Source organism: Spea bombifrons, chromosome 5, assembly GCF_027358695.1.
Source record: "Spea bombifrons isolate aSpeBom1 chromosome 5, aSpeBom1.2.pri, whole genome shotgun sequence".
In the NCBI taxonomy this organism is placed as follows: domain Eukaryota; kingdom Metazoa; phylum Chordata; class Amphibia; order Anura; family Pelobatidae; genus Spea; species Spea bombifrons.
The window spans coordinates 66882943-66906160 of NC_071091.1; the positions used below are offsets into that span (position 1 = coordinate 66882943).

The window sequence follows — 23218 nt, forward strand, 5'->3', positions numbered from 1 at the left end:
TTGGGTATGCCCACTCATCTCTATTAGCAGGTTAAACACAGTTCCCCATACTAGCAGTGAAGAAAGTGTTGCTATACAAATAAATACTACTAATAATCATAATAATGTATTTGTGCAAAATTTAGGAAAACATGCAAGCCAAAATATATGGTATACCTATAAAAACTAAAACACCAACTAAAATACTTTAGAATCCCCCTAAATAGTCAGCAATACCATTTCTAGAATTTTTTTTTTTTAAATGTATAAAATGAGATATTACCTTTAAAGTTCTCAAGTTCCTTCCTGTAAAAAAGAAAGACATACATAATCAGAGCTACACAATACATATTAAACCCTTGCAGAAATGAAAAAGCCATGTCTGGATTCAGCATTTTTCCTGATCCTGCCCACTAAACATACATTACATTTTAATTTATGTGAAAAGAATACATACAGACTTATTTTATTTTGGTGAAAAAAATTCAAATTCATTAATACCATTTTTTTTCCCTATCGAAGACTTATTAGATCTGAGAACAAATTAGCGTATTTGCTCGATTATAAGACGAGGTTTTTTTCCAGAGCAAATGCTCTGAAAAATACCCCTCGTCTTATAATCGAGGTCGTCTTCTAATCGAGGTCGTCTTCTAATCAGACCTCATTCTGCTTCGGCCATGCTGCTTACCGGGCTTTGATCGCAAGCAGCGTCTCTGCTATTAGCAGCAGGAAACCGGAAGCTAGCACATAACTCCTCACATAACTCTACCTCCCCCCTCCTTCCTCTGGGGGCGGGGCCAGAGAAGTTGCTCGCACAGCCGGGCCCCTGCAGAAGTCTGCGAGTGGGAGATCTGCAGTTCAGGTAAGGGGGTGGGGGGTTTGAGCGTGTGTGTGTGTGTGTGTGTGATTAATGGAATGAATGAGTATTTAAATGTTTGTGAATGAGTGTGTGTGTGATAGCATGGATGTGTAAGGGGGGTGGGGGTGGTAGCATGGCATAGGGAGGCTGTAATCACACTTCTAACATCCCCAGGTTCCAGCATGTACTGGCTGCCTTGGCTTGATAGGAGTGTGATTGGTGTTAGCAGTATATATATCTCCAGAAATGCATTTTAACCCCCTATATGCCACTCAGCCCCATGATATGCCTTTTAACCCCCCTATATGCCAGAGTGGCATATAGGGGTATAAGGCATATCATGGGGCAGAGGGGCATATAGGAGGGTATAAGACATTTCTGGAGGCAAAGTGGCATATAGAAGGTTAAAAGGCACATCATGGGGCAGAGTGGCAAATAGGGGGGGTATAACGCATTTCTGGGGGCAGATGTGCATAACTGGGGGGGGCAAATAAAAGGAAATAAATATATTTTTCTCAATCATAGCTTTTATTAAATATGAAAATTAGTTTACATGAATTAATATTTACTAGTAAAACTTTTTTCCTATAGGGTAGTCTTATATTCAGGCTTTTTGTTTTTTTCCTAAATTAATATTTTGATTTGGGGGGGGTCGTCTTATAATCGAGCAAATACGGTAATGCCTCAATATGAGATGAAATTGGAATAAAATTGAAAAAAAAGCAACAATGCAATAATTGTATTATGATACCCAATGTGTATATGTGACATACCATACTCAATAAAACTTGTATGCAACTAAACTACCAGATAACCGATACGTGAGAAATCATGGGAGTTGACAGCCACAGTTGATATACTTTTTGTGTATATACAAACAGGGCAAATATTTATGTATATACAGACAAGTAAAAAGCATATATCTGTTGTATATAGAAATGTCAGCAATTTTCAAATAGAGTTCAACCAAGACATGTATACTAATGCAACTTGATTAAGTAAAGACATTGGGGTCCAGAGTTTTAAAGATGACAACTTGTCTTATCACATTAGCTAATGAAATGTTCCAGTTGACTGTGCCATGGAATTGGTTGCCATGATAAGAGATCACCCTTCAAATATGCACCAGATCATCTTTCATGCATACCCTCAATAAAAAGGCAGGGATCATTAGTTACCCCCCTCCCCACAGATAATTACATCATCTAACGAATGCACAAGGAATGACAAGTACTACAAAACTTCACAGAAGCCTAGCAAAGAGCTTTCACACCCATACAAAGAACAGGGCAAATCCTTCATTATGAACATGAAGCCTTTTCTCTCTAGAAGTGCCATAATTTAACACAGTGAACACAACAAAAAATACTGGGTGTGAATGAGAGAATGAAAGATGCCAGATTTTAGGATTAAGAACAAGCAGTCTAGGAATTATTAGTGCTATAAAATGCAGCATCCCAATATAAGGAAGTTTTGGGACGGTAGGTTTTTGTATTTCAGCAGACATGATGGAAGAAAAAAGAAAAAAAGAAGAAAAAAAAAAAAAAAACGAACACAAAAAGCTTTGGAGACTAGAATTATCTCACTTCCTGCGTTTCTCGGGCCTCATTGTAACTAGAGCTGAAACAACGAATCGATAAAATCGATAATAATCGATAACGGAAATCATCGATAACGATTTCCGTTATCGATTAATCGAGTGATCAATTCGTTGTTGGAGCACTCTGCGGTTCGCTCTGTGCGAGTGGCTCCATTCGCACAGAGCGGTTCGCTCTGTGCGAGTGGCTCCATTCGCACAGAGCGGTTCGCTCTGTGCGAGTGGCTCCATTCGCACAGAGCGGTTCGTGAGTGTGGGTGCAGGGCAGAGTGGGGGTGGGGGTGCAGGGCAGAGTGGGGGTGGGGGTGCAGGGCAGGAGACTGGGTGCAGGGCAGAGTGGGGGTGGGGATGCAGGGTGTGAGTGTGGGTGCAGAGCAGAGTGGGAGACTGGGTGCAGGGCAGAGTGGGGGTGGGGATGCAGGGCAGGGTGTGAGTGTGGGTGCAGGGCAGAGTGGGTGCAGGGCAGAGTGTGAGTGTGGGGGCAGGGCAGAATGTGGGGGCAGGGCTGGGTGCAGGGCAGAGTTAGAGACTGGGTGCAGGGGCACAGTGCAAAGTGCTGGGTGCAAAGTGCCAGTGCTGAGTGCAAAGTGCCAGGGCTGGGTGCAAAGTGCTGGGTGCAAAGTGCCAGGGCTGGGTGCAAAGTGCAAAGTGCTGGTGCAAAGTGCTGAATGCTGGGTGCAAAGTGCTGGATGCAAAGTGCCAGGGCTGGGGCAAAGTGCTGGGTGCAAAGTGCTGGGTGCAAAGTGCCAGGGCTGGGTGCAAAGTGCTGGGTGCAAAGTGCTGGGTGCAAAGTGCAAAGTGCTGGGGCAAAGTTTCTTGAACAGTAATAGTCCACCTCTTTTCAGAATGTTTGGGGTTATTTTGTTTCATAAATATTGTGTTTGGGTTCTTGTACTTTGAAAATATTGTTTTTTATTACATCATAACAAAATAAGAATGTTAATGTAAATTTTAAGTTGTTTTTTAACATCCAGTTCATTAAATTCTTTTAAATAAACGAAAAATTTGCATATTGTTTTTTTTTATCCGATTAATCGATTAATCGAAAAAATAATCGGCCGATTAATCGATTATTAAAATAATCGTTAGTTGCAGCCCTAATTGTAACTATTCTAATCTTTTGCACAAAGCACAAGCGTACTGTGAATTAGCTAGACAAAGTGTGTCTAAATTTACCATAAGCTTCCCAATCATCTCTATTATAGGCCAGGAAGGAACAAGTGTATGGGAGCAATTGTAGGGTACACCATTTTGTGACTGTTTATATACTTGGGTTATGCAGTAATGAAGTGCCCATTATGGGAGCAGGGCAAACTTTTCTTACTCTTAACAGTGGCAAACCATGGAGTACGTATCATCCCTTAATGGTGTCAAATAGCATATAGATTTTTTTTTCATTTTACTTTACATTTATAGAGCACCAGTGCATGCAGTAGCATTAAAACACCAAACATTAATACTGACAATATATAAAAACTTTAGTTTTTATTTAATTTATTTTTTTAAATATTCTAATCTCTACCTACACAAAGTGACACACAATAACATACTTGTACACACACCTCTAACTTTGTTGGCTGAGAACAGTGGGGTCCAGGAGTACCTCCACATACAGTAACAAACCTACTGGCGACATGGAGACATGGGAAGTCCACTGGTCAAGAACTTGGGGCGAGGGGCTTGGCGGTGCTGGCAATGCACGGTCCTCCCTTACCCCAGTGATAGTAAAAATGGTTAACAGGGCATGTTGCACGAATACCAGAAAATCTAGGCCACATCCTGCCAAAAAAAATATCTGGAAACCTGGCCCTGACCTTTAATTATACCCATTAGCACCCTGCTCTAAAAGTCTATAGGGCTTTTATGTGACAAAGTACTCTTCATTCTGTGGTAAATACACAGACATTGTTGCATCTTTATCAATGAGGTGACAAATACATACAAAAAAGACTTAAGTTTAACCTACATCACAAAATTCAATACAAAAATTCTAATGTTAATTATTTGACAAATAGTGTAAATTGCAATTCAGGAGCTTCGGGAACATGACAGAAGACCAGAAAAAAAAAAAAAAAAAAAAAAGAAAGTTTACAAAAAAAATTAAATCCTTTTAAAACCATAAATACACCATATGACCAAAGCTATATGGACACTTTGCCATGAAACCTATATGAGCTTGTTAGACGCCCCATTCCAGTTCCTCCTCACTCTTTGGGGCTGTAACAGCCTCCATTCTTCCAGGAAGCCTTTCTATAATAATTTTGGAGTATGTCTGTGGGAATTTATGCCAATTGAGCCAAAAATGCATTTGTGAGGTCAGGCACTGATGTTGGACGGGAAGGCCTGGCCCCTAATTGGTGTTCCAATTCATCCAAAAGGTGTTCGAATGGGTTAAGGTCAGGGTTCCAGTCATGCTTGAAGGGCCTTCCCCATTCCAGTCCACACGGTCAGGAACATACAGTTGCCTTAAATGTCTTTATTTGATGTAGCATTTATACAGCTGTTAGCAATGGGTGTGCCAGAAACATCTAAACTCAATAATTAGGAGGAACGTCCACATGCTTTTGGTCATATATAGTGTATCAATAACCCAACACCCCAATGCTTCCATATGGTATTCATTTTAAGCCAAAATGACACTACTAAAGCTACATGTTTAAAGGTCAATTATCAGGAAGCAGGAACGGAGGGATTCCTTGCACGAGTACATCCAAAAGTGAACAAAAGGCTTAGACAGCGGCCATCCATGCGATTTGATAAGTTTCCGTTTTCTCATGAGAGCATACTGCAAATGCACAATTTTTATCATTGTTATTTTAGTCAGTATTCAATATGCCAAAAGCTAACCAATGTTAATTCAATTGTGTTGAAAATGTCAGTTTTTCAGGTCGCCCTATGAGCAAAGGTACATTATATGAGAAACAGCCTGAAGCCATGCTTCACTTTTTTCCTAGATTAAGCACTGTTAAAATGAAGATGTGAACATGCCCAGATTAAACCAGGAAACTAAATCTTATGAGGATTTTGTGTAACTAACCACTTTCTATGATTTGTTTTATCCTTCTAAGTTTGGAAATCCTCGTCACAGCATGTAAACCTAGGAGCACACACCACTGGAGTTATACCTATCCAAGGGTCAAGCTCTAATATGAGATGCCAGAGACACGGCCTCCACGCTATTGGGATCATCTCAATAGCGTGGAGGCCAAGTGTCTGGCATCTCATATTAGGTTAGAAACTGAGCTGTTGATAGGGCCAGATTCCTGTAGACAGGAGATGCCATGGGTAGTCAGCCAAAGCCAGGTTCGGTACACAGAGCAGGTCAGGATATACAAAAAAAAAAAAAAAAGGCAGAGAGTAGTCAAACCTAGCTACATGAATCAGATTTTCAAAAAAAAAAAAAAACTGACAAACTGAGGACCACTAACAATGACTAAGTTTCTTCAAAAAACATGTATTTTGAGTGTTTTGGTTTTGCTTAAAAATTAAATACAAATATTTAGTATCACTGTTGAAACAAAAGATAAACAATGGCACTTTTCAATTCAGACCATACATTTTTGGCAGAAAACATGCTTAAATGCATGCATAAGTGTCAACAATGTAAGCCTGTACCTAAACAGTTGTATGTTGGTGTGGCATTAGACAAGTGAATATGTTTCAATAACAGCTATGTTTAATTCACATAAAAAACATTTCCATATCACTATGGAAGAAATGCAACTGTAATGTTTGTTTCTAGATTTAGATCACTAACCTCTTTATCTTCTTGTAGTTTTCCAGCTGCACATACTGGATTTGCTTGTATCTCTGCAGTTCGCACTGCTCACACAACTCCTCCAGCTCGGACAGGCGTCTTTCAACATCTTCAAAGCTATCTTCCAGCATAACTGCGTGGGGAAAGGACAACTGTTAGAGGTAGTATTATGACAAGGGCTTAATGGCTTAGGAAACGGAGTATAATTACATAATAGACTGTTCCTTTTTACACCCAGTTTGTAGGCCAATCTGTCTTAACTGTTCTGTAACAAGCTGGTGTTTACATACATTAGAATGTTAAAAAACCCATGGCATAGGAACCCACTGAAGACTTCTCATGAGGTCAGCTTTTATAATGGTTTGGTATGGCCTCCAGACCTATTGCTTTTAAATTGTTGGGTGCAGTTTCTGCATAGGGGGGGTCATAAACCCCTGTCCACACTGTTTACCAATACAGTGCTGAATGGCAACAAGCATATTATGTGCAAGAAAATGTATTGGCACTCCAGATTGGAAAATAGCCAGGGACTGGGGCAAGTGTATATGGGGTTATGCTTACTTACCGCTATGCATACACCTTTCCCCTATGTCATTTACTTCTCTGGTTACCTATACGCTTTCGGATTCAATACAGTCTCACTTTTAACCCCTTCGTGACAAAGGCTGATTTTACTTTTTGTACCCTTCGTGACAATGGCCGTTTTAACATTTCTGCGCTGCTCGTGTTTAGCTGTAATTTTCTTCTTTCCCGTTTACTGAACCCACACACATTAGATATTGTTTTTTTTCAGGACAAGAAGGGCTTCCTTTAGATGGCATTGTTTTGATTGTTTCATATTATTTACTATTAAAAAAAGTATAAAATATGGTGAAAAATTTAGAAAAAAAAATGACTGTTTCTAACTATTAGTTGAAAAATCTTTTACTCATCTATAAAAGGTAATGAAAAAAAACTGCTAAATAGATTCTACTATTTGTCCTGAGTTTAGAAATACCCAATGTTTTTATGTTTTTTTTGCTTTTTTCTACACATTATGGGGCAATAAGTACAGGTAGCGTTTTGCTATTTCAAAGCCATTTTTTCCAAATCTGGTAATTCTTCCCCCCATGTGCCATTTCGGGTATCCTTGAAGCCGGCCAATGCAATTTACCCCATCAAATCATATATTTTTGAAAACTAGACAGCCCAGGGTATTCCAAATGCTAGTATTTTAACCCTTTCCAAGCACTAATTCTACCATTAGCCTTTGTCAAACTTTATGGTAGTATTTTTTTTTGCATTTGTTTTTTCACACACATTTTACTTCAGGTATGAACAAACAGGTTCTGGTATATGTCACTATCATAAAACATGTGTTTAGCAACATCTCCTGAGTACAGCGATACCTCACATGAATGATTTTGCCTGGCTGTTTGGGGGGCAAAAGGGCCACATTTGGGGCATGCGCATTTTTCAATGTTGAACTTTGGCATTTGGGGATCCACTGTCCATGCCCTATTTGGTACATCTTTGAGCCGGGCCATTTCAGTGTGCCCAACAAAACCATATATTTTTGAAAACTAGACACCCCAGGGTATTTTAACTCTTTGCATGCACACATTTTACCACCAGAATTTTTTCAAAGTTTGCAGTAGTATTCTTTTGTGTGTATTTTTCCCCCACACACCTACTTTATGTATGAATTTACAGCTCCTGGTATATGCCGCTGTCACACGACACCCCAATATGTGTTCAGCAACATCTCCTGAGTACAGTGATACCCCACATGCATGGGTTTGTTATTTTTTGGGGGAACTAAATGGCCACATTTGGTACGTGTGCACTGTGATTAGAAAGCTGGGCTCCATTGACTTGCATGGTTGAATGCAGTACCTGTATTCAACCTGCAAGTGGAGCCAGAGTTCTCTAGAGGGTTTGGAGACCATCTAGCGAACTTTTTCATCTTTATTGTTTTTTTTCCCGGGCCGCTGCCATCTTGCTGATGGTGAAGATCACCGGCAGCAGCGGCTGCGACCGCTCTCCAGAGCGGTCACAGTCCATCCTGGGGTAAGTGTTTGGTGTCGCTGGATGCCTCCTGCCCGGACCGGCGATTGTCATCAAGGGGTTAAAGAGGGTGCCCACCTGTCTTCCACTATGATTTCTACTTCTCATGCATGCTTGCAAGATCTCTTAAGATCTGTCCCCATCCTCTGGAATGCCCTTCTCTCATTTATGCCTTAGTCTGTCCTAGTTTTGTCATATGCCTTGAACGTGTTTTCTTTTTTTTTTTTTTTTAAATAACCAATTAAGGCTTTCTGGTTGTGCATTAGCCAACATATATTTCAGAAAGTGCCTAATTTTTACTATTTAAATAATGTTTTTGGTACATTTTAATGTTTATTGGATGGGGTACAGTTTACATTTGTATAATATAGAAACAAAAATCGCACACAAATAAAAATATTCTCATCCCAAACTTTTGATAAACCAACATCCAAAAGTTTAATGTAAAACTTGGCTATACACTTTTCTCTACAAAGAACTGCAAGCCAAGTTATCGCGATGTAATGTTTGTTATTGTGTATGTATTAAGTATTTGCATGGCTGCGCGTGTGCATTCAAACATTGGTCTTCTGTGATAAAACAAGGTTCAAGCCAGAGCGTCAATGGCTGTGAACCAGTATTAAGATAAATAAAAGCGTATTTATTACAGAAGAAAACAAGTACGCATAACCAGCCAGAAAGGAATCTCCAGCTGTAGGATACTCACCAAGTTTAGCGGTCACAGACTCCAGATCAGCCAGAAAGCCTGGGATTTGTTGCAGCTGCTCCTGCAGCTCTACCAAACTGGTCCTCTTTTTCTCCCAGTGAGCAGACAGCATCACAACTTCACTGTCCGCTAGCTGGAACACAACATAGCATATTAGACAGAATGAAACGACAATTACGGACAATTATGAGGTCCTGAGTCCTACGTTCTACAGAGGTCAATTTAGTCAGGAAGCAGACTACTGCTTCATACAAGACTTTGGAAAGCAGATTATTTATAAATGTAACGCGTGATATCACATTTTAGAGACTACAACTTAGCATCAATACCTAGGTTTATTCATGTGAACACTTTTTTGTTTTGTTAAATACCAGGGATAATAAAACACTTTAAGTAGCACACAAACTGGTACAATAATGTACTATTAACAATAGTGAACAACTCCATTCTACATTAACTATTGGGTGCAAGTATGCAATTTCTGCCACCTACTTGATATTAAAGGAAATGCACTTCACCACACAATGGAAATTTGGCTTTGGCTTCTACATATTTCTTCAATTTATTAAAGATACATATTGCGTTGAACACGAAGGATGCTCTATGACTTGAAGGCAAACTTCTTTCTTCGACACTGCTTTATTGAGACCTTCTCACCAGTGTATAAACTTCTATAGCTTTCTATAGGACATAGTATAAATGTTCCACAGCTCCTTATTTAATAGTGGCTGCTATTAAACTACAGGTGACACGCACTAGTGATGGCATGAGTGCTCCAATTTGAAAACAGAAGATTAGTTTCAAGCTAAAGCAGTGGAACATGACATGTTATATATACATACATACATATATATATATATACAGATAACGGAAGATGTTTAATTTGCGTATTTTCTATATACAGAATATGCCAATAGGGTGTCAACTAGTACAATCACATCTAAGATGTGGTAGGATGTAAATGTCCTGCACAGGTTCTCTAATCCACTGGATTGAAGCACATTTTTTTTATATATTTCATTGCTATTTCTAAAGTCACAATGCCTGTTTGAATTGCAATGAGGAGCATTACATGGGTAAGTCACAAAGGAAGAAGAGTTTTTACCTCTCCAGCCTTAGCAGTTTCCCTGGTTCTTCTATGCAAGGTGGCCCAATTATCTTCATACCTTTTACAGAAAAAGAGAAAAATGGGTCATCAAAAATTAGGAAAACAGTGCAACTGGTTTGACATTTAGGTTTATTGACAGAACAACTTTAAACTGTAAAATGAAGCTGCTCGATTGTAAATTCCCTGGAGGAGGGCCGTCCTTTTGTTTCTGTAATTCTAAAGTATTGCTTTGTGATGCACTACTTGTTTGCCCATTGTACAGCGAAGTAGAAAATGCCCAATTTATATATAACAAACAAAAAAAACAATGCTGTAAAGAAAAACTGAAATCACAGATCAAACAGGACCTACAGTAATCTAGGTTACTACACAATTACAGGGGAAACATCAGAATTCCAAATGTGGAATAATTTATTTTAAAACTGCCAAACTTGGTGCGGAAAAAGTAGCAGCAAATAAAGCTTATTTTAGTTGGGAGGAAAAAAACCTAACAATTTTGGTTAACCATAGAAATTAAAAGCAAACATAGCTTTTACATTTGTTGTTCTACAGGGGAAGAAAAGGGTACCATGATATGGACAGGCTGTTATTAGGAGTGACTGAAATTGCTCAAAAGGATAAGGTAATATTTCAGCCCAAGAATAGCCATATAAACTTAATTTGGTTGTACGCGCTGTTGCTTTCCACATCCTCATATCTTGAAGGCGTAATAACGGTTTTTAAAAAGGCCCTGCTGTTTCCTTTTATTCTACTGAGCGTGCGCATTTGACAATGAATGTAGTGGAAACTGCAGAACAACCACAGAAAAGGTGACAGCAGGATGTCCAATAACTTCCAACGTTGACCACTAGAATCATCACACACACTATCTGGGTTGACGCAAGCTTTGTATAACAGGATGAGTTATTTTCCTAAAAATAATGCACAAACAAAAAGGTGAAGACCAAGCTTAATCAGCACTATGAGCAATCTGCTAATAAACCACCTACTGTTGTCTCAAACAGAGACTAGCGCTCAATCTTTCTTGACAATAATAAAGATGTATATGGCGTATCAGGCCAAGGGAAACGGTATCTAAGAGGCCTCTACTTAAAGTGTCCTAGAAGCGGTCTTAGGGCAGCACCCAACATCAATATATCATTGGACCAGCAACTTGGTTTATACCGATCTAAAGCCAGCTCACTGATACATTTAGTGAAGACAAACCCAAATTTGGGCCCTGAATTGTTATTGAACTGTTCAAGGAAGACATCAACATTTCACTGATAAATATGTGCTAGAGTTGCTGGTTCAGTTGAGCAAAAGAATTGTATACTTGCTTGGGAGATATAGAGATATATATATATATCTATATCTATATATAGTAAAGAGCCCTGCATAAATTGTTGGTGCTACCACACACACCTCTCTCCTTGGCATGCCCCACTCTCGTATGTTGCCCCTATCGTACGGCATCTGCCTTGTTCTTCCATGTGATGTACTGGTGTGCTGTGTCGTCTCAGCACTTGATTCATCTAAGCACTAGTTTCATGTGATTATGTTGATGTGATCCTATGCCTTGTTTCTCTATCTGCTGGGATTTCACCCATTCTGTATTAACGTTCCCGCCACTGATGGGGGGTCACGATCACGTGACTATGCTCATTTGGAATGTTTTCGATGTGCTTCGACTGCTTGCAGGTTTCACAGGTTATTGTGCTATTGTATGCCACCTGTTGTAACCCCCCCTTACATGCTATATTGGAGTATGTGTTCTCTACTTTCCTTTCCCTGATTTTTCTCTTCTGTAGCCCTACAAAATTTGAAAATTTCTATAAATATTGATTTACCCCTAAATTGTTGGTGCTATATAAAAGAGAAGTCAACGTGTCCTTTATTTTGACACCATTAGAACAAGATGTTAACAACCATAAGGTTCAGATGACCACAGCGACATGCAAAACTTTAAATCTTAACCAACAATACATCAGTAATTTATTACTTTTTTGAGAAAACAGGTTAATCAATTACCTGCTAAGGAGCTCAGAGCCTGCTGGAAACTTTGGTATCTGGTCAACTGGCCTGTTAAGAAAACACACGGGACATCTGTACTTTATTTGAGACACTTAAATGCACTGTAGTATTGAACATCATTAAAGGGACAGTCAAGTCCGCTATTGAAAGGATAGTAATTAAAAATGCATATTAAAGTAAAAATAAATGAATATAAACAAAACAAAACAAAAAAAAACAAAAAACACACATGAAGAATAATCACATCACTGGTCTCCTAAATATATTTAAATCCCACAGGATATTTAAGGAGAATACTATCCTTCTCTGCTTACAGCATTTAATCCTTTCTGGACAGCGTCAATCAGCTCCTTCCCCTCCTTTAGATGACAACAACAAAATGTCCCAATTTATTTAATATCCCATTTTTTTTTTTTTTTTTTTTTTTTTTTACATATGTTGGCACTGCAGTTTTCTACCATGAATTCTCAACTTCAAAGCTACTGTAATTTTAACAAAGTAAAAGATTATATATATATATATATATATATATATATATATATATATATTCGTGCTGGAAAAGAGTTAGGAAGAGTAATATGAGAAGAAGAAGAAAAAAAAAGAAACGCGTTAGTTGCTTGCATGTGCCATTAACTGATATTAAGTGGAAATGACAATTCCAGTCCAAAACCACAAATTTGCTGTCACACCGTAAAAACAAAGTGTAGGCCCTAAGTAACTTTAACGAAGCATGCTTTGGAAGTCAGGGTGGATTTAGTACATAACTGCTTGTCTGTTGATGTCATACCTGTGCTGTTTCTTAATCTTCACATCTCTTGACTTGTCCCCCAAACTTTTTAAGCTGGGGGGAAAAAAAAGTTAAAAATATATCTTATAAAAAGGAACAGATCATAGAAATGTTACCAATATAAAAGTTTTTACAGATACAGCGCTGCAGAATCATTCGGCGCTTTATAAATAAATGTAATGTAATACCAGAAACTGAATACAGCAAAACAATCCTATGTATTTGGTCACATCATTCTTAGTGCCAAGATGGAAAATTATTCCTCCCAAAATAATGGAAAACAAATCTTCAAATCTTCCACGGTAAAAGCTCAGTTGGATTATTTAAGATGCTTTTACGAAAACAAAAAATATTCAATCACATGAACGAGGAAGATCTTGTGATTCTGATAAACTGTTAATTGAAGTCAATCTTAGGTTTTAATATAATTTCTCAAATTGTCTAACCGGCTGCCTGTAGCTCTTAATAATGAATTCAGAACAACTCTCCATCCTGCCTCATAAACAGGTTTGTTGCAGGTTATAATTATTATTTTTTACAGCCCTAACTCTTTGTTTCTAACAAATCCACCATAACAAAAACACGGATGATACTTGTATGCTTTTAGGAAGGAGAGGACTATAAACCAGGGTGCAATTTGGTTCAATAGCTAAAAGTGGCAACGTAACTGTTCTAGTAATCTGAACTCCTGGTTATCCTAATCAGAGACTAGTACTAGAGAATGAATACCAAATTGCCATTTAACCTCAGACTGACAATTACACCTGGCGGTATACGCAATATACAAGGAATATACCGGTATATGTTCTACATACTACAGACGTGTGTCAGATGGAACTGCAGCATCAGGTTATAGTCCAGTCTGATACATGCTGCCCAGCAGCATGTAAAACTCACATCTGCCATACACATTGAAAGCAGTATATATGTTCTACATAGTGCAGGGCATTCGTCAGCCAGAAATGCAGCACGAAGAACTTATGAGTGCAAAGTTAAAAATTAAACACAAAACAGGCATAACATTTGAGCAAGTTTTAAAATACATATGTGTCAGTTTTAGCAGGATAATAAAAAAGTTACACATTGGGTTTCAGATCACACTGCGAAGGACTTATTTTTGTGGAATAAGAAAGTGACAGCATTCAAAGGACATTGATTCAGAGTCATGTGACTCTCCTCACTTTCCTCACTGTCACACACACAACACATGAGCGATACATGATCTAACAAAAACTTAAAAGCATGTTAAAGAACACAGCAATAATATTCATACATCCTATGGCACAGCGCTACGGAATACGATGGCGCTATATAAAACATTCCTTGCAAGCCGGGGAGACATGATGACAGCGAGGGGCTTTACCCGCTAGTGAGGTCCTGCTGCACATTGAGGAAACGCTCCCGCAAGTTCTCAAACATCTCGCAGGCACGAAACAAGCGCTTATTAGCCGGCAGCGCTCGCTGTATGCACAACCGCAACGCTTTATCGTCAATCACCGCGCTATGTGATGTTATGCAGCATTTCCTCAATTGAAGCTCCGCCCCGACCAATAGTACGTCAGGGTCACAAGGGGAGGGAGGAGCCGGAAAAAAACCCCACTACTTTTGTGACGCCCAACCAGACAATTCTTTTTATGGCAGCGACTCCTGTTTGCAGTGACAGCCTAATGCCGCTAGAGGGCAGCAGCTTCGTTAGTATTGGTAGCTGTAGAGGTTTGTCGTGCTTGTGGTGAGTTACGTTGGCTGTAGTTTATTTAAGGGGCGTTCTATAATCACTGCGCTAATACATGTGTTCTTTGCTTTACCGTGCTTATGTATTTATAAACCTTGGTGCAAGGCCTGACAGCCATAAGCTACTAAGTAAACACACTTCTGTTCTGGAAAAAAATAGGCAGAGATAAATTATTAATATTTATTTAAAAAAAAAAAAATTTTATTTATTACTATAATAAAATGTATAAAATATGTTTGTACTGTTGCTGAGGGAAATTATAGATAGGGACTTCCTCTCCCCATTCCTCCAATCAGGAATGAGGGTGTGTGCAGAGGCTCAGCCATTTTGCAGAAGTAAGAGCATGTGCGGGAGAGAGGATGAGTGAAAAAACAACAACATACAAGTAAAAATGTGGTGCTCTCTGCTCAGTTTTATTTATTTCATTGGTGGACATTTGTATGAATTAATGAAATTGGCAAATAATTGTCTAATAACCAACTATATAAAGGTATACTATGTGCACAGTTAATAAAAACAGTACACCTAAAAACGTCAAAATACTCTGTAATATCTGTAAATTGGCCAAGTGGTGACATGGTTTCCCATGTGTCTTCATCGCCTCCCGGGTCGCATACCTGCAGCAGTTTCCTGTGCAGAACTTTGCAGAACACCTGCATTTGAAGGGGAAATGGCCAAACCTGGAGCATTCCCGGGTACGATCATGACATAGCGTAATATGTCATGTGTTGTTTTTCATCTGAGGTTGCATTTACCCAATTTTTAGACCTGTTAAGGAACAGATGATTGTTATTGTTTCCTGAGATGTAAAACCATAGAATATAAAGAGGGTGTACTTTCTTTTTCACTCAACTGTATATGAGTACCTATGTGCTTGAGAACTGTTTTTGCTCAATCTATATTCAAAATCATTGTGAATAGATTATATATGCCACCCAACTTCAGTGGAACATATGTAAAACACACTAGTGGTTAATTTAAATGATTCACAAATGCACGGAGAGGTTCAAAGTAATTAGAATCGAGTCAACAAACAATAATGCCAAAAGAAGATCTCTACTATTTTCAGCTATTAAATACTGTACATGGTAAAACACATTTTTGATTAAAGAAACATATCACGCTAAATATGGCAAATACACTGGGGTTTTGATTAAAACCACATGGAATATGTTTCAGTGATTTTCAATTTGACAAAGAAGTGCACCACAGGAAAATTATCACAAATAAAAATGTTAATGTTTTAATCTTCTGCACTCTGTGCTGTGAATTTGATTTCTGGCAGATAAAAATGAATGATTTCAGAATAAGGAAAGTTCCCAAGAGTCATACATAAGAGTAGGCTTAATTTATGTGCCTCTTTCATATTATGTCACACAAATACAAATATGCAGTTTAACCTAATGTAATCTAATTTGAAGCTAGTTTTGGTGCTCTCCTTTCATTCTTTCTTGTGTGAAACACAATGGGAGGATCAAGGGCGTAACTAAAAACCACAGGGCCCTGGTGCAAAAAAAGGCCTTGGAGCCCCAAACTTCACCAAGCAACATGTCCCACAGTGCCACCTTTGCCCTAAACAGCTTGAGAGCGCCACCTTCGCCCCAAACAGTTTGTGAGTGCCACCTTTGCCCCAAACAGCTTTGGAATGCCTTTGCCCAAGCAGCTTGTCAGTTGCTGCTACTTTTGCTTTTTATATTATTAGAGCTGCTCAATATGCCGAGAAAATGAACCTAAAATCTAAAGGCTGGCTATAGATTTCATTGGTTTGATTCAACACCTATTATGTCTAATATACTCCTCTAATATACCCCATATGTTCCATTAATTGGACTAGATACTAGACTTGTGCATTTCGATTTGTACCAATTGCAAAGTTACAAAAATTCTGTGATTCATACAAAGCCATAAAACTAGGCCAGCTCCCCTCCCCACGAAGCGACAAAAATTAAGCAAAAAGATCTGAATTTTTGTCCGAAATTCAAGGGCCTTTTACTATCACTCTCTCACACTCTCATTCTCTCTCTCACGCTCTCTAAGTTTCCCTACCTTCTCTGCCCACCACTTCTGCAGAACAGTTCAGGTTCCGCATTTTCTTGTTCTTCATTTTCTATCTTCTCTCTTTCATCTTCTAGTTTATTAGGCCAACAAAGGTGGAACATGAATGTTAGAAGTTCCCAGGATCTTTATTCTGCACCATAACCTTTTTAAATTAAATAAAGTTAGTCCCTTTTAAGTCTAGAATCCAGGATACAATGAAAAACATATTCTTCTTAATCTGATCTGAGCTGCCAGCATTCTGGGAATTTATAGCCCCAGCTGCTTGGGACTACCCCTGTTGCAAGAGAAACAAGATGTTTTCACTCACTGGACCTGGGTGCGCTTGCCGGATCATGCACTGTTAACAGGGCAGATCGTAGCATGCACATGAACATCCAAAAGGGGTGAGTGGCTCCACTCCCAGCTGAACACAAAAAAAACCAAAAGGATCGATCCAGCAAAAAAACTTCCAGCTTTATTTATTTTACTAAATGATTAAAAAGCATAATTCACACCTAAGTGCATCTAGTGCACAGGAAACCCCAAATCTGATGCGTTTCAAGCGGCACCCCGCTCTTTATCACAGATGACGGACGGATCCTGGCCCTGGGGAGGCGGAGGGGTGGCCAGGGACCGACCCATAGGAGTGGGGATAAGTGCGGTTCCTGGGTGCCGTGACAGATGCGTCCCTGGGCGCCGTGACATAATCATAGGTTTAACCTGCAAAAATGTGGAAGTCAGATATCTTTATGGTGGAAGGGAGATCAAGTATACATGATACATCATTAATCTTTGACTTGACTTTATATGGAACAATGATTCTAGGACCTAAGGTCCTAGAAGCTTAACATAGGTGTAAATTCTTAGTGGAAAGTCAAATTTGATCCCTTGACTGTAGTTTAGGTGTTTGAGTATGATGTCGGTGTGCTGCCCTTTTTTGTTTCTTCTTGGCTGCAAGAAGGAGTTTCTGTGTGTTATGCCATCTTTGGTGGATGTCCTGTACTAAAAGTGTCAGCTCCAGGTAAGTCAGACAGGGTCAATCCAGGAGGCCAAATAGAAGGGTTATAGGAAAACTATAATAAATGAACCCAATAGGACTGGTTTTCCGAAACACATAGGAGCAGATATATTGTTTGATGCCAAGCTGAGTAAATAGACATAGACACATAGTACATCTTCCAAAAACAGGAAATAAACTGAGGTCCACAATCAGAAATAATTTGGTGAGGAACGCCATGGAGACAGACAATCTCTTGGAGGAATGTTAGTTCCATGGCAGAAGGTAACTTGGTTAGAGCTATGAAATGAGCCAACTATCACTGGTATAGTGGTCTTTCCCTCTGATTTAGGTAAATCGGTGATGAAGTCCATTGCAATGTGACTCTTGGCATGGGTGTAGGAACCCCTAAAAATCTGGTGGGGACAGCATTTCCCCCCATCAGATCCCCACTTTCTCCCCATCTCATTTTTTGCAAACACGTACAATAATATATAATTTGAAACACTGGTAAAAATAATGTATGTTTAATACATTAAATATAGGAAAAAACAGCTAATCTTTGTAACAATTTTTTTTTTACATATTAAAAAATTGGACCCTAGGCAAGCATTTCCTTTGGCCGCGCTCCACAAGTCCCCTGCAGCGCCGCGGGGGATCTGGATCATAAACCCAATTATAGGCTGCACAACCACTTTAAGTGGGGGGAAAGTGCGGCCTATAATAGGGTAATTAAGAAACGTTCGCGCAAACCGATCATTTTTTAAGAAATGGTTCGCGCAAACCGGCTGAATCCCACCACTGCCCTCCTCACACTATCTACCCTCTCCCTACCCCCCTTCTCACACTATCAACCCCCCCTTCTCACACTATCTACCCTACCCTCTCCCTACCCCCTTTGGTCACTTACCCTGCAGTCCTGTGGTGGGAGCGCAAGGCCTCTGTCTCGCTGCTCTGCTGCGATACGCGCAGCTTCACTGCTGAGCACCGGCATATGACGTCATTCAGCGTCATATGCCCGCGCTCAGCGTGAAGCACTGGCACTGAGACAGACGCCTCACGCTCCCACCACTGCAGTCGGGGCAGCGTTGAACCAGTCGGTGGCGGCAGGCGGGTGGCGGTAGGGAGCAGAGGAGACAGAAGGATGCCGAGCGGTTGGTGAAAACGACCTCTCGGCACCCCCCTCTCTCTCCTCTTGCGGTGTTTCTATTGGGGGGTTCCTACGGCCCTGGGGGGATTTCTTAATTATCCCCCCCCCGCATGAGTTACTGGGGGGGGGATCTGTCCCCCCCGTCTCCTACGCCCATGACTCTTGGGCCTGTCTAGGATAGGAAGAGGACATTTTGTATGATGGGCACATACAGGACAGGCCCAAATTAAGTCTCTGACATCTTATAGCATGTTGGGCCACCAATACGTGAGTTGAAGAAGAAACAAGGTGTTCTTCATTCCCCCGGGAGGCATGAAATCAGGATAGGAGTAGTTTGATGAATTGTGGTTGAATATATAAATGTTGCCTGAGGACCTGAAGACATGAATTGGAATTAATGCTTACGATAATACATTTGTTAGGAATTATTGGTTCATTGGATATTCCTATATCTGAATTTTCAAATTGTTGAGAGAGCATCAGCTTTAGTGTTGTTAGTGTGACAGCAGTCTCAGAACCCTCCAAGAGGTGACGCTATTCTTTAAAGGCCATTTTAATGGCTAATAGTTTTGAATGTCATAGTTATGTTCAGCCGGAGAAAGTAGGCACAAAAAGGAAATTGGTAGGGTCTGAACATTTCAAAAAAGGAACAAATGCAAAGGCAGATTTAAGATGGTGGAAGGCACCATCTAATTCTGAGGGTTGGAGCCTTTCTTGGTCAAAGCTGTGATGGGAGCTATGAATTAAGAGAAGTTTCGTATTTGGCGAATCTTTGAATCCCTTTAATATCAGACGAAATAGGCCATTGCGTGACAGCAGCAAGTTTATTGGGATCCATTTCCAGATGTCCCTCAGATTTCACATAGACAAGAAATGTGATCCATTTACTTTCAAATTCACATTTTTCAGCCTTGGCACAGGTTGTTCTCTCTGAGACGTAATACAGATCAGACATGAACACGATGATCTACCAAAGTTTTAGAATAAATTAGGATGTCATTGAGATAAACAATAATATAACTACATGTCTTGAAAAATGTAATTTACAAAGTTCTGGAATACAGCAGGAGAGTTGCATAGTCTGAATAGCATTACTAGGTATTCATAGTGACCATAATTGAAATTAAAAGCTGTTTTCCATCCATCGCCTTCACAAATCCAGATACAATTGTGTGCTACACGAAGATCCAATTTAAAGACGGTAGACTCTTTTCATTGGTCACATAATTCGGAGATAAGGGGAATAGGATATTTATTTTATGTTATTTAAGCCTCTGTTTTCAATACAGGGATGTAGGGAGTCCTCCTTTTCTTTCCCTCTCTTTTACTCTTAACCTCTGGCCTCTAGTTTAAGACATAAAGCAATGAAATTGTCTACATTTTCAGGAAGATCTCCAGTGGTCAGACCATCCTTGAGTTGATCATACCAATGCTTTTCTTCATTTAATGATAAATGACACCTTAGTGGCATGTGAGGAGAAGGTCTGAGTCCTGAAATGCAGCTGGCATTGGTTAAGGAACCCTCTGCATTCTCTGGGGTTGCCAGCATATTTACTTTTTTGTTTATACATTTTAAAGTGGAAGGGGTGCCAGATAAAGGATCCACCCCAGGTGCCAAATACTCTAGGTGCACCCCTGGTTAGAATGGCCCCACAGTGCCACCATTTACCGCACCTCTCTCTCACACTTGTGGTCTTTTCATCACTGACTGAAGCAGAGCTCTTAGATATGATATTATATCAGGGATCACAAAGAAGAGGGGAGGCAGGACTCATGCTCTTCAGATGGTGCAGTCACAAGGTCGGTCCACTTCCTTTTCAGCAAAAACCTAAGCTAATTCATGTTTTTTTTGCATTGTTTTTTAAGAGTACTTTTAAGCAATTGGAATGAGGATAAAAAGTGATTCTAGCGCAATGGCTGAAAAGTGGACTTTTCACCATAGCAAACAATTGCTTGTTCCAATCAGTTGCCATGGTGATAAGACCTCTTACAGCAGGTTTTTTTAAGCATAACACCATTAAATCATATTATATTGCTAGATATCAGAAGTTTTTAGAACTGTTCCTGACACCCATAGAGAAGCAAAGTTCCAAGTGTGCTCCTTGAATGAGTTTTAAAGATTTTCATTATTATAAGTTGAAATATTAATTATTTGGCTCCTGCGAGGCGTATATAGTCCTAGCCTCAATGTAATCAGCTCTTTTCATTTATTTTCCTTTCCGGTGGAAACTGACATGTGACAGACAAGTGTGCCCTCTATCAATCTGGCACGCTGCCTGATTCCTGGAGAAGTCATAGGGCTTGAAAGTCATCTAGAGCATTGTGAACTTTTCAATGATGATGCTTAAAATGAAAGGAACTCATCTGTTCCCCCTTGATAGCTCCATTAATTTCAATATTCTCTGTCTGCAGAAATAATTCAAACCAGGTTTCTATTTAGACATGAGAAAACAATTTCACCTCTTCTCAATCTCAGAGACTCCTATTTAATTACAAATTTTGCCCCTTAGATTAAGTTTATAAATTGTGTGTAATAGATACTAGTATAATGTGTCTTGGTTGAAACCCAATTTACAAAATGCAGCTTGGAATTGCTTAGGAATTATTGTTAATTAGAAATATAATTTGCATGGTGATAATGCTTAACTGCTTGCAAAAGTGAACAATGTATGTGGACACCTCACAGCTTTTCACAGCTTTTGGGACAGTCAGGGGACATCCTCTGATCTCTCTAACCAGCCCATGATCCCCACTATCCACAAAAGTAGGGCACCAGGATTATCCCACTTAAATCAGGATGGTTGGGAGATAGGTTGAATGACCACCAAGCGAATGACCACCAAAAAAAATCATGATAATAAGAATAAAATTTGTACCAAGAAGACATTTTTTTCTGTTGCTAATCTCTGCCTGGATTTAAGAAGCAAATGAATAAATTAACACACTATTAAACATTCAAAATGTATGTGATAACATAAAGTACATATGATACACACAGTTTCATGAGAGCACACCACATAATCCGTTTAGGATTTAACATGTAGGTGCTGTGATCAGTGACCTGTTTTATGTACTCAAGTGCATTTTCCACTATTACACGCTTAGCCATTTCAGTTGCTTTTAAGATTTGCTATATTTAGTGAAATAAAATAGAAAACACTACTTGGGTTTTACCAGGTTTCTTCTAATGAGCTCTTATGTCCTAACTCATCTGCATCTTACAGTTTACTAAACAAATCCTTAAAATCCTTGTTGGATGGTTTCTGAACTGCTAGTATCAGTATAAACTGTAGATAAACTTAAATGACGAGTGCTATTCCAGTATTATTTGATGATACATTACGTAATGCAAACTCATTTTATGTCTATAAAAGGTTTATAAACAGCAAACATACGTATATTTTATTAAGTAGTTTCATTTTTTTAATATTATTTGAATAAAGGAATTGAATGTGGTAAAGGTGTATGATATGACAATATTGCTAAACTGCTGGGACATGGTATGTTAAAAGTCAAAATATACACAATTTACACAACTAATAAACACCTGAATTAAGATTCATATAAGGAAGGAATATATACATATGTTATACAGGTAAGTGCAGCCTAGTGTAGCTTTTCAAGCTAATTGCTAATGCCTGCATACCTGCCAAGGTTGGCTTTACAGTGTGTGCCTCCAATTGCATTGCCTATTTCACTGGGCACAGGCATGTTGCGTTTTAACTGTATGTTTAGGACACACACAGCCTAAACATTTGTAAATAAGCTCCAAACTACCCAGTATCTGTTCTGGGTAGCCTAGAGCTCATCCCTACCCCCTTAGACCATGCTTTTTAATCCAGGAAGGAAATATTGGTGAGTATGCATGTGTGTAATGTGATTAGCAGGGCCGGCCCTATAACGGAGCAGAGTGGGGCAATTGCCCTAGGCGGCACATTTGAAGAGGCCGCCCCAAGCGTTTTTTGTTTTTGTTTTTTTAAAGCAGAGGAGAGAGGGGCGCCGAGTGGTGTTCGCTTACCAAGTTGTCAGTACCCGCTCGGCGCCCCTCTCTCTCCTCTGCGAGCCCCCTAGTTCTGCCACGGTGCCGGCTTGTAATGCTGAGCGCTGGAAATTGACGTCACTTCCGGCGTTCAGCATTACAAGCCGGCACCGAGGCCGAGCTAGAGGGCTCGCAGAGGAGAGAGAGGGGCGCCGAGTGGTTTTCGCTTACCAAGATGCCCCTCTCTCTCCTCTGCGAGCCCTCTAGCTCGGTCTCGGTGCCGGCTTGTAATGCTGAACGCCGGAAGTGACGTCAATTTCCGGCACTCAGCATTACAAGCCGGCACCGTGGCAGAGCAGGGAGACTTGCCGCAGGACTGTTTAAAGGTAAGTACAAAGGGAGAGGGAGGGGGGGATAGGGTAGATAATGGCGTCGGCGAAGTTTAAAATGCCACCCCCCCCGTCATCGGCA

General features: G+C 39.7%; 1 protein-coding gene across 1 annotated transcript in view; it reads right to left on the bottom strand.

Annotated features, from left to right (window-relative positions):
* Window positions 1-14382, bottom strand: part of DTNBP1 (dystrobrevin binding protein 1) — a 48946-nt gene extending 34564 nt beyond the window's left edge. Inside the window, exons 1-7 of the mRNA XM_053466863.1 lie at window positions 14216-14382; window positions 12853-12906; window positions 12063-12113; window positions 10050-10110; window positions 8945-9077; window positions 6193-6325; window positions 263-285 (exon numbers count right to left, since the gene is read on the bottom strand). Of these exons, the coding sequence (XP_053322838.1) occupies window positions 263-285; window positions 6193-6325; window positions 8945-9077; window positions 10050-10110; window positions 12063-12113; window positions 12853-12906; window positions 14216-14271 (511 nt within the window). The 5' untranslated portion in view covers window positions 14272-14382. The remainder of the gene's footprint in view (window positions 1-262; window positions 286-6192; window positions 6326-8944; window positions 9078-10049; window positions 10111-12062; window positions 12114-12852; window positions 12907-14215) is intronic.
* Window positions 14383-23218: the final 8836 nt, after the last annotated feature.